Source organism: Pteronotus mesoamericanus, unplaced genomic scaffold, assembly GCF_021234165.1.
Source record: "Pteronotus mesoamericanus isolate MK-2021 breed Mesoamerican mustached bat unplaced genomic scaffold, CSHL_Meso_final scaffold_118, whole genome shotgun sequence".
Taxonomy (NCBI): domain Eukaryota; kingdom Metazoa; phylum Chordata; class Mammalia; order Chiroptera; family Mormoopidae; genus Pteronotus; species Pteronotus mesoamericanus.
In genome coordinates, this window is record NW_026555301.1 from 7912259 (window position 1) to 7925839 (window position 13581).

The 13581-nt window shown below is 39.5% G+C and overlaps 1 protein-coding gene across 1 annotated transcript in view; it reads right to left on the reverse strand.

Annotated features, from left to right (window-relative positions):
* CEP192 (centrosomal protein 192) overlaps window positions 1–12507 on the reverse strand; it is a 133258-nt gene extending 120751 nt beyond the window's left edge. The window contains exons 1-4 of the mRNA XM_054587319.1: window positions 12384–12507; window positions 11947–12115; window positions 7055–7222; window positions 6257–6382 (exon numbers count right to left, since the gene is read on the reverse strand). Coding sequence (XP_054443294.1) covers window positions 6257–6382; window positions 7055–7218 — 290 coding nt within the window. The 5' untranslated portion in view covers window positions 7219–7222; window positions 11947–12115; window positions 12384–12507. The remainder of the gene's footprint in view (window positions 1–6256; window positions 6383–7054; window positions 7223–11946; window positions 12116–12383) is intronic.
* Window positions 12508–13581: the final 1074 nt, after the last annotated feature.

A 13581-nucleotide genomic window follows, 5' to 3' on the forward strand; every position in this document is an offset into this window, starting at 1 on the left:
AAATGATGGTTTTTTTCTTTCCCAAATAAGGCTCTTTGAATCTATCATATCTAGAGAAAAAGTCAGCTTTCTAAAAACAAGATAGACTCAAAGCGTATTGCTATATTTGCCAAATAGCTATTTATCTGAATTACTAAATGTTTTTAAAAGTTTTACTGTTAGACCCCTGCCACTGTTCTTGATTCCATTTTTCAATCTACCTGTTATTTTATGTATAGACGAAAATGTTTTTCCTTAAAGGCATTTTCCTCCCAAACTACTGCAAAAGCTCCTGGGTCTCTTACAGCTCAGAGTCATTTCACCAAAAGGAGGAGAGGTAAGGATGGAACTGCAGTAAAGAGCCTCTAAATGCAACATATTTATCATTTGACCAACTAATATCTAGGACCAAGCTTAGATCTTAGATCTTAGATGAAAAGACAGTAACCCAATCATATATTCCAAATTCTAGCCCTTTGTGTCTATGGCAACTCCCCAACTCTAATTTATTTCCCAGTTTTTCCACCTCTTTATTGGGGCTGTAATAAAAAGCCATTGGCTCAATCCAATGGGGCATTCATAGGCCGATATAGGAAAGTTTCACCCCCATCAAATAGAAGTTGATGAAAGAAGGGACGGGGTAGGCAGAAAGCCTACAAATGGATACAAAATAATGTGATAGAGAAAACAAGAAGAAGTGGGAGAAGGAAGGAAGATGGTGACATGAAACATAATAAATAAAAAATAAGACAGGACGTTTTGGTTAATTTTCATATTTTAAAGCCCTCCCTTCAGAAAAGCATGTAGTGTGACCATTAGAATATTAGGATAACAGAGACCGTTATATGGGCGCTCTAACTACTACCACTCCTAAAATCTTCCTTAAACCTACACCTATCCCTTGTTCTTATTAGCCCATCAAAATTTCTCAAATTAAGTCATAAGCTTGTAAAATTGTCAAAGCAACCTCTAGGGATCCATTAAAAAGCCAGTAAGACCAGCTGTAAGTGAAGCAATCTGGAAGAGAGTGATCAATCCTAGCCCAACCTGACCTGACTCTCCAATCTGAAAAGCAGATGGGAGATGCAAGGGAAAAGAAAGCTGTGGTCCAAAATAAGAACAAAGGGTCCAGGAGCAGAAAACAAATCTGCCTGAAAGAACTACAGTAATATCTCCTGACTACAGTCAGAAGGAGGGAAGGAGGTGCAAGCAGCAGAGGGGGACTGACTAAAAGTCTGTCAGACCACCATGTCAGGCAGTACTCCACTCTTGCTCCTCAACCCACACAAACCAAACCACCATGTCAATGTGATACCAAACACCTGGGAAGAAGGCGCTTCTCTACACAATACATACAAAACACCTGTGCAGAATAAAGCTATGATGGTAATAGCAGCCCAGAACAAAGCATTAAACTCCTAGCATGAAACATGCCCCCACCCCCACTGCAGCCTGTTCACCCTAATGTGAAGGTAGCCAGGAGTGCTGCTCCACTCAAAGACCTAATGGAAATGATACCTAGACACTCAACAGCTGAGCATGTCCACACTAGCAACCTAGAAGACAACTACGACCCTGGACAGTGTGAGTCAGTTGGTTGAAGCATTGTCCCATGCACCAAATGATTGCAGGTGCAATCCCCGGGGTGTATGGGAGGCAACCAATCAATGTTATTCACACTTTCTCTTGTTTCTCTCTTTCTCTGATGTTTCTCTCTTTCTCTTTCTATTCCTCTCTAAAATCAATAAATACATATTTTTTTAATTAAAAGAAGGAAGAAAAAGATAGCCACAATCAGACACATCTAGAGAAAGAGCAGCTCAAGAGAGGAAAAAATAAAGACGAACAAATTTAACAATAACCCCAGAGACAAGAAATAATTAATAGGTCTTTGAAAAATATCAATTACAATCCTCAGAAACATTCAAGTAGCTATTACATCCACAAAAAAGGAGCCACTATAAAAAATGAGAGACAAGAAAAAAACAGCTCTCAAAATTGTGACTGCCAAATGATAGAATAGAAAAAATTAGGAACTTATTTACAACATTGTCTTTTTGCACTGAAAAAGAGAAAAAAATAGGAAAAAACAATGGAAACAAATCAATACAGGCAGTCCAAAATATTACCAAAAAGAAAGAAAAATAGAAAATTGCCAAAGTAATAATAATCTAGAGTAAAGTACAGAAATCTCTGGATTCATGTCAATTAAAATCTAGTGAGTGGGGGAGGGGGAGAGCCCCATCCAGGAGTTGAGAGTGAGGCCAACACACTACATCTAGGACTTCGCTTCATTGAGCCTCCTATATTCCATCAACAGGGGTCAAAAAGACCACTTCCCCAGACCTCACCTCCAAAGAGTGTCAAATAGTTACTACTAATGCTCCCCTTCCCTCCCCTACCACATCCAGTCTTATCACCAACATCATCTCGGTGAGACTAATTTCATGATGCCCTTTGTCCCTATTTATTTCAGTCCCTAGAATAAGTTCAGGAATCCTTACTGCTGGCATTCTAAGCTCCATAAGACTGCAAGTCCCCTTTCCTCCTAACAAACAAACCCTTCCACTGTGCCTTCTAGAAAGTACAATGCTGGATCAGCAAAATTTTGCTATTCCTGAACCCCTTCCCTAAACATTCTTTTCACTGGTTCAATGAAAACCTGAATGTCCTCTAAGGACATTGCTGGCCCTATGCTCTGTCAAATCGCAACAGGGCTGTTGTCTCTCCCACAGCATTAGTATCACTGGGCATGGAGATGGAAGACATACTGTATTTTGCTGTATATAGTGTGCACTTTTTTGCCCAAATTTCTGAGGGAAAAATAAGGATGTGCATTATACAGGGGGATAATGATTACATACCATGGGTATAATAATCCCAGGTATCATGCACACAAAAATGCGGATATGCTTTATACACAGGAGTGCATTATACACAAAATGCGTAGGTCCTTTGTGCCCCTCAGTACCACTTCCAGATCATTCTTCCTAGAGCCTCCCAGTTTAGAATCACCTAGTACTCCTCAAGTCATCTGCCTTAGTACCACACTCCATAATCCTGGAACTCCACCTAAGCCTCCAATCCATCCACACTGCCACATTTCACACTTACCACCCTTTTGATATCCTCTCCTCTTCCTTAATGTAAATCCCATGGCCAGTCTTCATACACCTCAACTCCCTTGTCTTTCATCAAAATAGAACTTTGGTTAACCCCAACTCTCCACCTACACTTTGCCAGCACTCCTGCAGCTGAATGTGGTTGTAGAAAACATCACAATGACACTGAGCTTCCCCACACTAAATTCATCACCATGACCCTCAACTGGGGCTCCTGATGCTGTCTGACAACCCTACTACAGTTCCCTTGTTTGTTCACTTTTCCCACACTCCCATAGGATTTTCCACATCTGGCTTTTCAAACCACCAACTCCTTCTCCTCTCCGCTTACTGAGCTGATGAAAAAACCTGCAGCACTGAAAAGACAATTTCCTCAGATTCTTACCACATGTATGCACACATAATCCACTTTTTCATTCGTTAATACAGAGGAATTATCCATAGTCCAACCCCTCTAAAATCATTCCCTCCACTTGCATATTAGATCCTAGCCTCTCTTATTTTTTACACAAAGACACCGCCCTAGCAAGTCTTTTCTCTTTCTACATAAATCAAATTTTCCTTTTCCAGATAATTATCTGTTACCATCTAAACATAAAGTAACTCATCCCACCACAAAAAGAAAAAAAAAAAACCTTCTCTTGTCCCATGATATCTACCAACTATCATCACAGCCCACTTCTCTGATCCCTTCTGCAGAAAAGCTCCAGAAGTTGTCTACTCTCCCTGTCTCCAGTACTAATAACTTCCCATTCTCCCTTATACTCTACTACGTTACCATGCCTCCTCCTACTTCCACCAAAACCACTTGTCAGGGTTATCAAGTCTATGCTAATTCCAACGCTCACTTCTCAGTCCTCATTTTATTTAACACAAACTGAATCACTCCCTCTTCCTTTATGTGTGTTCGTGTGTCTTCCAAGACAGTCTTCCTACCTCTAATCACTAATTCTTGGTCACTGTGTTCATTACTCTCCCCCTAACTTCTTAATACAGAGTAAGCAAAGTAGGTCTACAGTTGTGAGTACACAAAAACATAGAGTTTATTCTTGTATTATTAATTATTGTATTATTTATTATTATTAACCTTTTACCCACCCCTATACTGAAGCACCTGAACATCAAGTCTTGATGCTGTTCTCTTCTCCATTTATTTCACTATCTTGATAATCCAACCTTCTCAGTGGTCTTCCTGCTTACAGTCTTGACTCCCCAACAGTCTAGTCTCAACACAACAGTCAGAGTGAGCCTTTAATACATAATTTAAATGGAACCCGCTAATGGTTTTCTGTCTCGAAATCAAAGTACTTGCTCATCCACTCTAGTCTCCGTCCTGCCCTTTGAATATACTAGCCATGCTCCTACCTTAGGGCCTTTATGCTGGTTGCACCCTCTACCTAAAATCCTCTTCCTCCTGATAGCCACATGGCTAACTTCATCCTTCAAATCTCTGCTCATACCTTAAACCTTCCCACTGAGATTCACACTGACAACTCCCTTCAGCCTTCCTAATAACCCTCTTTATTATGTTCTATTTTTTCTGGCACTTCTCCCTTCTAATATACTATAAAATTGAGATATTTTGATGTTCTTTTCTTGTTTGTCATGGTCACTGGTATTTTCTAAACACCTGGAGAAGTATCTGGCTCATAATAGGTAATGAGTCAGAAATACACAATGAACGGATAAGTATACAAAGAGTTAACGACTTTGATATGTAGAAAGGGCTTATATCTAAATGTTATCAAGAGACAATTCACAACACAAATAAAAATAATGAATAAACATTCAAGTATGTTTGATCCAGCTCTGGCTGGGTGGCTCAGTTGGTTGAAGCATCATCCGTAAACCAAAAGGCTGACAAGTTCAATCCCCAGTCAAGGCACATACCTAGGTTACACATTTGATCCCCGGTTGGAGTTCATGAGGGAGGCAACTGATAGATGTTTCTCTCTCATACCAATGTTTCTTTCTCTATCCTTTCCTCTCCACAATCAATGAACATGTCCTCAGTTGAGGATTAAAAAAGGAAAAAAAAAAAACAAAGTGTGCTTGATCCACAAATACTCAATTATAAATTAAAACACAGAAAACTTTAAGACTATCTGTAATACCACAGCCAGTAGATATCTACCATTTATATTTTGGTGTATAGACCTCCAGACTTTTTTCTATGCATTTATGCATGTGTATAAATTTTTTTGCTTCTAAAATCAAAGATTAAAAACAGTACTGCCAAATATCAGGGACAGCTCAGAGAAGCAGGCATTCTCGTTTATCTTCTAGTGGGAGTGTAAACTGGCACAAATGTTCTAAAGAGCAATGTGGTAATTTCTAACAGTCTTTAAAATTAAATACTTAACTCAGCAATTTTAATCCTAGAAATTTATCTTAATATAACTATCTGTAAGGTGTGGAATATGTCTGTATAAAGAAGTTCATTAAATTTATAACAGCAAAATTCCAATATCTAAATGTCTAACATGTTGCAGCAGTTATTATGATACAAATCTATGATGTAACTGAAAGATAAGAAAAATATTAATTTTTTACAAGGTTATAAATATGTGCAGTTTAATCTTATTTTGTAAAAAAAAATACACACACACACATATATGTACATAGAAATAGTCTGGGAAAAAATTAAAAACAGAAAAGAAAAAAGTCTGGAAGACAGTAAGTAAAAATGTAATCAATGGCTATTCTCCAGTTAGTGGGATTTCTAACTTTATTGTCTTCCTTATAATTCTCTGTATTTTCTTTATTCGATGAGCATATATTATTAGAATCAGAAAAAGTGTTTTAAAAGACTTAAAAGAGTCTGTGTTTAATATAAATATTCAATATGGAAAGGAAAGTGAGACACAATGACCTTTCTACAAGACTGAGACTCAGTTTTTTTTTTTTAAATCCTCACCTGAGGTTATGTTTATTGATTTTAGAGAGAGAAAGGGAGAGAGAGAAACACCGATCAGTCGCCTCCCATATGTGCCCCAATCGGGGATCAAACCCACAACCTAGGGTATATGCCCTGACTGGGGATAAAACCTGCAACCTTTTGGTGTACAGGACAACAGTCCAACCAACTGAGCCACCCAGCCAGGGCTGAGACTCACTTTTAAAACAGTAAAAGCAACATGGAGGTATAAACTTACACATCATCCTGGAAGCTAAGCTGTAGCTTTGCTCTTGGTTCAGCTTCACTCTGGCTACTGAGAGATGACTCAGATGGAACTGAGAACCTCCCTTCTACTAAATAAGATGCCTGGGTATCAGCATACCTACACAAAAAAAAATGTTTTTAATTATATTATGCACATTTAAAATTCACTGTGACATAGGCCTGACTGATTATGAAACCAATCACTGGGTGGTAAAACAAATTGAGCCTGTGTTCAAAACCATCACCTTGTGTGCAAAGCACTGATATGGATCAGCAATGGGGCCTGTATGTTTAAACAGTCACAGAAATCTTGAAGCTAATAGAGTTTTTACAGAGTTAATCCAGCCCCTTCATTCCAAAGGTAAACATGATGCTCTTTACCAAATATTAGGTTGGGAAACAGAAAAGTGGTTAGATATTTAAGCATGGGCAAACTCTGCACATTACACAAGATGGGCAAACTGTACACATCATATTTAACTCAAATAACCAGCCACAATTAAGTCTGCACTAATACAAAGCGAAAACACTATGGACAGAAAAAATAATTAATAGACTAAAGGTCACTGGTACTCAATCCCAAACCCACCCATTTGCCAATGATAAGGCAATGGAACAGGGAAAGAGACAATAAGATTTTATCTTTTTCCATATTAATTTTCCATATGCATGGCCATCTCCCTCAGATAAAGCAAAAGCTCAAGCTTGACTAAGAAATTTTACAGACTTATCAGTATATTGTAGGCTTTATGGACCTAAAAAAACAATCATCTGTTCAAACAATTCTTACCTATTATCAGTGCTGGATCTATTTCTAGCAAGTGTTGAAACAGCAACAGGTAAGCCGAGATTTGAAGAAAGTGTGACATTTTCCAAAATCCCGCTGTTACCAAGTAATGAATTGGTTAAAAAGCTTGGAAATGACTCTTCAGCTATACCTCGAAAATCTTCCATCTCACTGCAACAACAAAAGTTTCTATAAGTCAAATATTACTATAAAACTTTAGTAAATGATTAAGAGTACAAGTATCATAAATCATAGGAAAAAATCATATTTTTCAAACAGCACAAAGAGATATATCCTGAGCTAAAGTAATTCTCAGAATACTATGCTACTTTACAGCTGAGAATATAAAAATGAAACTATATTAACATAATAATGAAATATAACACAGCTTAACTTATTCTTGGATTGCTATAGCAAAAACAGGAATTACCACAAACTGATCCAGTAAAGAAGCAAAGAAGGGACAACACTGATGACATAGACAGATGATTTTAGGATATACTTAAATCCTATGGGTACTAGTAGGGTACCCATTCTAACATGGAACAGGAAAAAAAAAAACACTAGCAAAATCTAGCTCCTGATTTCAGAGATTATTTTTAAAGATGAGTAAATGGTTTAAAAAGTGAGTCCACTTAAAGAAAAATTTTAAAGTATACTTGACACATGGACAAGGCAAAAATGATATTGTCAACATCACCACTAATATCCGTTGCCAAAGCTCATAATCCCATGGCAAATTTTCAGGCCTTCTGAACTTCTTTAACTAACAGTATGGGGTTCACATTCTTCCCTTGTAGAAATATTTTCTTTACTTGGTTTCTAAGACACAGCTGTCCAGGTTCTTCAATTTCACCACCTGCTTCTTTTCCTTCCTGGCTGGTTCCTCCTTACCTCCTGGACCTCCACACAACGGCGGCTTCAGGATTTGCTCCTAGACCTCTTCCATTTACCCACCCCCTCTGGTGACTACCCTCAATTTCAAAGTTTTAAATGCCATTATGAAATTTTATCTATAGCCTGGGCCTCTCTCCTGAACCACAGATATTCAACTACCTACTTGACATTTTAACTTAGATATCTAACAGGCGTCTAAACCTGGATCTTGATTCCCTTTCATTCCAATTTCCTCACAGAGAAAAATGGTAACTCCATTCTCTAGTTGCTCAACCCAAAAACTTTAGTCATTACCGACTCCTCTCTCCCATATTTACACACCCCCATATGCACTCTCTAAACAAATGACAATGGCTCTGGTCAATAGTTCCGTTGGTTAGAGCATCATTCTGATACATCAAGGTTGCAGGCACACGCGAGAAGCAATCAATGAATGTATAAATAAATGGAACAAATCGATGTTTCTCTCTCTCTCTTTCTCTCTCTCCCCTTCTCCCCCCGCCCCTCTAAAATCAAGAAACTTGTGACAATGGTTATACTGTAACAATATAAGCAGAACCTGCCATTTCTTACTATTTCCATTGCGGCCAACTTGGTCAAGGTACTACCGCCGCCTCCTGCTTGGATACTCACTATGATAGTCATCTGTCTCCACACCTCTTTTCTTCTTCCCCTAGTCTATTCTCCACACTGAAGTTATCCCTGACAGGGGTGTACAACCCACAGCCTGCATGCGGCCCAGGATGGCTATGAATGCAGCCCAACATAAAATCATAAATTTACTTAAAACCTTTTCTTTGCTCTTCAGTTTCCATTAGTGTTTGTGTATTTAATGTGTGGCCCAGAGACACCAAAAGGTTGGACACCCCCACCACTAAGGTAAATCAAACACTCCTTAGCTCAAAACCCTCGACTGGTTTCCCATGTAATGTTAGTCCTTATAAAGACCAACGGAGGCTGGATAATCTCTGACTTTGTCTCCTACTACTGTTCTCCCTGTTCATTCTCTTCCAGCCATCCTAGTCTCCCTGTTGTCACCAAAACACATTAAAACTTCTGCCTCATAGCCTCTGCCCTTACTCTTATCTCTGCCCAGCACACTGACACTCAAGATAGACTCACATCTTGATCCTTCACTTCTTTCAGGTCTTCATGTAAATGCCTCCTTTCCTGTCCGGTCTTTCCTCAGATACCTATTACAGTCTAAGCAAGGCACTCCAATCTCCTTCCCCTGCTTTTTTTTCTATACTATTCAACACCATCTGGCAAACCATACAAGGTGAGCGAAAGTAGGTTTACAGTTGTTAGTATGGAAAATAATACAATTAATAAATAATACAAGAATAAACTGTTTTTCATGTACTCACAAGTGTAAACTTAATTTTGCCCTATATAATTCATCTGTTTACCCATTTCCCCCTATATTAGAATGTTAAGCCCCAGAGAGCAGGGATTCGGCCTGTTTTACAACTGAATTTCTATCCAGGGCAGTGCCTCGCACAGATTAGACCTTCCATAAATGTTAAATGAATGTTTTCAAACTATGTCAATTCATAGGAAATTTGTCATCAACTATCATATAAGTACTCTCCTCTCAGCTAATTCTCCTGCATTTTCCTCTCTTCAATATTTCTATTTCCTCTTCTTGATTTCTATAAACATGTTCAAAATTCTTCCATCGTTCATTTGCACTTGTGCCATCAATTCTCACCTTCCCTTCACAGCTAAGAGTCTTAAAAAAATCCAAAATTTACTACTTCTACGCCTCTTCCTCTTCTGTTAGGTATTTCCAGGATTCTGATCTCAGATCTTATGTCATGAAATGTACTGGGTTGGCCAAAAAGTCCATTTAGTTTTTTTCTGTAAAATAAGACACATTTTTCATCTTCACCAATAACTTCATTGATTTAAATGTCAGCTATCTCTCACTATTGGCTTCTAGTGGGTAGAGGCCAGGGGTGCTGCTAAGCATCTTCCAATGCATAAGACGGCCCAACAGCAAAGAATTATTTGGCCACAATGTCAGTAGTACCAAGAAACTTGACACACCACTTTTGACATGTTCGATCAGCCACAGCACCTTCTCCATACACTGTACATATCATTTTTGGCATTTCAGTTGTGTTTTTATCTTTCTTGAAATAATAAAACCATAACATGCCAAAAATGTTGCATATCTCCTTCCATTTTCAATATTAAAATGGCCGTACAAAATTCATCAATTTTGATAGGTTTTTTTAAGTGCATGCTAATATGACAGCTGTCACAATACAAAACAAAATTGTTTCAAATGAAGTTAAAGACAGCTAAGCATTACTAAGGCCATCATGTGGAAAAAAACTAAATGAATTTTTTGGCCAACCCAGTATATACATTTCTCTAACCCCTCCACCAGAATTGCAAGGCAGCCATTATCCCTACTATTGAAGAAGCTGACGCCAGAAAAGGGAATTAAGAGACTTTTCCAGGCCAGCCACACAGTGCACGTGAGAGTAGAGGATTCACACCCACCCAAGTCTGGCTCCGGAGTATTCTTCCTTCTACCCTAATGCCATTTCCCTCACCTTTTAATCACCTCAGCCCAGACTTCTATTCTAAAATCTACACTCCTATTTCCAAATGGCTCTTTTGACATCTACCTTACCTTTGACTGCCAACAAATATAAAACTAGATCCATTACCTTTCCCCACAACACTCTTGCTGTTATCTTTAGTTTTGATATACATTACCCATATTCACTTGCTATACAAGCCAGACACCTGAAACTATCTGATCCTTCCTGTTCTCTCAGCTACCAAATTATAATGTTTCTAACTTTAAGTATATCTCTGGAGCTGAGACCCATTTCTATATTCCCAACACCTGCTGCTCGTCACTTTTTTTTTTTTAAATCCTCACCCGAGGACATTTTTTCTTTTTCTTTTTTTTTTCTTTTAGAGAAAGAGGAAGGGAGAAAGAGAAACATCTATCAACTGCCTCCTGTACACGCTAGTACCGCGGATCCTATGTACCCCAACCAGGGACTGTACCCATCTGGACCTTGACCGAACCCACAACCTAGGTATATGCCCTAACCAAAAAGTGAACCCTCAACCTTCTGGTTACAGGATAATGCTCCAAACAACTGAGCGACACCGGTCAAGGCGTGCATCACTTTTTAATCTAAATTATTGCATGAGTCTTCCAACTAGCCTTCCCATGTCCAGTCTTATAATTACTACATTATTCACTTACAGATATAAAAACCTCATTAAAATACATTTGAAACTAAGGGTTATTCCTGGTAGGGGTCAAATCTAAGAAAATTTAGGTTTTAAGCAAAGATCACTTGGGCAAAAATCATTATCAAACACAATTCATGAAAGACTATTGGGCACCAGGAATATAAAAATAAATAAGGCATCTCCCCTCAGGTTGCTGACAATCCCTATCAACTATGATACACAGTGTTAAGTGCTTGGCCAGAGCTTTAACTATGGGTGCAAGGGTAACACAACCTAGTGGAAGATTCCTCAAGATGTAATCTAATACCTCGTCTCTCGTTTCCAGAAAGGATTGCACTTGTTCTACACCATCGGTAGACATACCATCTTTTTAAAATTTTCCAAGAGGGAAAATTCCCTAACTTCCCCCTGCACTGCATTATCCACCCCTCCTTCGTCACCTTAAGTTAAGACAATACCATGTTATCTTCCCTTTTAATGCTTGAATTAAGTAGCCATCTTTGCAATTTCTCTTGCCATTTCCTTAAAGTGGTAATCTCAAAATTCTGTGTTTAAGTTCATTAATATTTAGTCCTTTTGATTACATTTCTGTATATATAACATATCATTTACGGTAGTCATCAATTGGAGGGCTACATGTACAATTAAACACATTTAAAGTCATGTGCTGTGGAAAAAAGACATAGTTAAACTTCCCAAATATCCAATATTTAACCTTGGCATTTTAAGATATAATTGTGTAGGCATTTCGTATATTGCTTTTCAAAACTTACTGCAAACTTTGTCCACAAAACTAAAATTCGAAGAAAAAGTTGATCTTGGAGCAGTAAAACTCCAGTCGAATAATTTCGAAATGGTTAATAGCAAATGGAAACACTCATAAAAACAGCTGTCCTCCAAACGACTACCTCAAAAGGGACCTTGTGTTTTACTAATCAAACTCTGAAATAAAGAAAAAGCAAAAGTAGAGTGATATTAAACACTGACATTTCACGTTTTATTCATAAAGAAATCAGATACAAAAAATGTAGTAAAGTGCCGCCTAGCAGAAATCAAAAGTAAAATAATGGGTGACACTGGCAGACCGCTCTGCATTTAGTTAACAATATGATTTCCCGGGTCAGAGTTTTAGACAAAAAGAAACAGAACCGCCCCACACACATGACACAAGAAACCCCAGAGCAAAACCCAAAGCGGGTTTGTTAATCACCGTGTGGAAGAAGATGGGATAGGATCCCAAAAAATCAAAGTCCGTTTCTTTCAAAGCCGCCCTCTCGTGCTCGGCTAGAAGTCTTCGACAAAGAGGCATCCAATGAAACTCACTGAACCGAGTTCATTGTGGCGGCCCTGCTGGTGCAAAGGTTGAACTGAGCACTTACGACTGACCCCGGCTCAAGGGCGCTGCCCCCATCCGGAAGTCTGCGCCCCTTTCCCGACCTCTGCCCAACCGTCTCTGCCCAACCGTCACTGCCACGCCGCACTTGCCGGCCAGAAGTGAATTCCACAGCCTCCTGCCCAACTTCACGTCAAGACACAGGAGCCCGACTCTCCTCCCCGAGCCCCCGAGCCCTACTTTGGGAGGTGAGAAAGCGACGTAAACTTCGAGGAGGGGGCATTCCGGAGGCGCTGGAAATGCGCGTGCGCATTCCCACAGCACCAGCCACCGCGAGAGCCGGCCGTAAAGTGCGCGCCTCCGGTTTACGTCTGTTTACAGTACGAGCGGAGGGCGGAGACTCAGGGACGGCTTTGGATTGGACAGCGCGGAGGGACTGCGCAGGTACTGAGCCCGACGATTGGGCGGGGACAGCGCGCCTTGGATTTGAAGCGGGGAACCGCGGTCTGCAGCAGGAGGAGCTTATTCCTGCTTGAGACCTGCGGATGGCTTTCTCGCTATAACTAAATCGAAGGCGGCGCGTTGAGAGCATTTGCCAGCTTTAAAGTAACGCCTAATTCAGTTTGGGAGCCCAGAGCACCATCGCCCACCTTATACACGCAAACATTTCCGGTGATTACTTAATACTACCCGGAGTTTAATATTGTTGCCACTTCTTTGTGTTTACACAAGCAGGTGCAGATCTTTTCTATCCATCACCATTTGGCAAATGCTGAAATGTCACGACTTGCCTTACGTTATGCACTGTTAACAAGCTCCAAATAGGAGATCATTTCCCCGGATCCAAGCTTCGTAATAGCTGGTGTGGAATTGTGTGAGGCGATGAGACGTAATCCATCCCTAACTTCCTACATTTTTCTTACCCCCTAGACGGCAAATCCCATCACCGACATCTGCTCAGCACAAGGACTTTACTACTTACTACTTCACTGAAACCATATAGGTAATTCAGTTTCAGACCTTTCAGTGTCCTTTATCTCAGTATTTCTTTTACAGCCTCAGAGTTAGTCTCTCC